Source organism: Habropoda laboriosa, unplaced genomic scaffold, assembly GCF_001263275.1.
Source record: "Habropoda laboriosa isolate 0110345459 unplaced genomic scaffold, ASM126327v1 scaffold269, whole genome shotgun sequence".
NCBI classification, from domain to species: Eukaryota; Metazoa; Arthropoda; class Insecta; order Hymenoptera; family Apidae; genus Habropoda; species Habropoda laboriosa.
Window position 1 is genome coordinate 935,877 of NW_017100417.1, and position 422 is coordinate 936,298.

Genomic DNA, 422 nt, shown 5'->3' on the forward strand with positions numbered 1-422 from the left:
TATTTTTTCCCGAAGGGCCAGATGTTCGCACAATACGTAATAGCGTTAAATAATTATTTATGAGTACGTATCCGAATAATTAGCCCCCATGCAATGAACGTTCTTATTTTCAAATATCTTTCTCTCTATCTATCTTTCGCTCGGCATATCATATAACGCCCCCGAGCTATAAGCCGGTATAATTTTTTTTTTTTTCTTCTTTTCTTCGTTGTCACGGCGGAACCTTGAATTTTGTTTATAATCATCGTCGTTATGTAAATGACAGCTTCCTGGTTTCCTTTCTGGTGGATGCACGAGGTGGTGCAATGCGTGGCTGCAGGCACAGCGGTGTGCGTGTGATCGTTCCTCCTAGGAAAGCCGCGATGCCTATGCGCGTCACTTGCAGATATTTGAGGAGGGATAAGTTGACAAATCCACCGCCT

General features: G+C 43.1%; 1 protein-coding gene across 1 annotated transcript in view; it reads left to right on the plus strand.

Annotated features, from left to right (window-relative positions):
- Nucleotides 1–422, plus strand: part of LOC108575490 (microtubule-associated protein futsch-like) — a 98,935-nt gene that overhangs the window by 60,770 nt on the left and 37,743 nt on the right. The window contains exon 23 of the mRNA XM_017938307.1: nucleotides 266–418. Within this exon, the coding sequence (XP_017793796.1) occupies nucleotides 266–418 (153 nt within the window). The remainder of the gene's footprint in view (nucleotides 1–265; nucleotides 419–422) is intronic.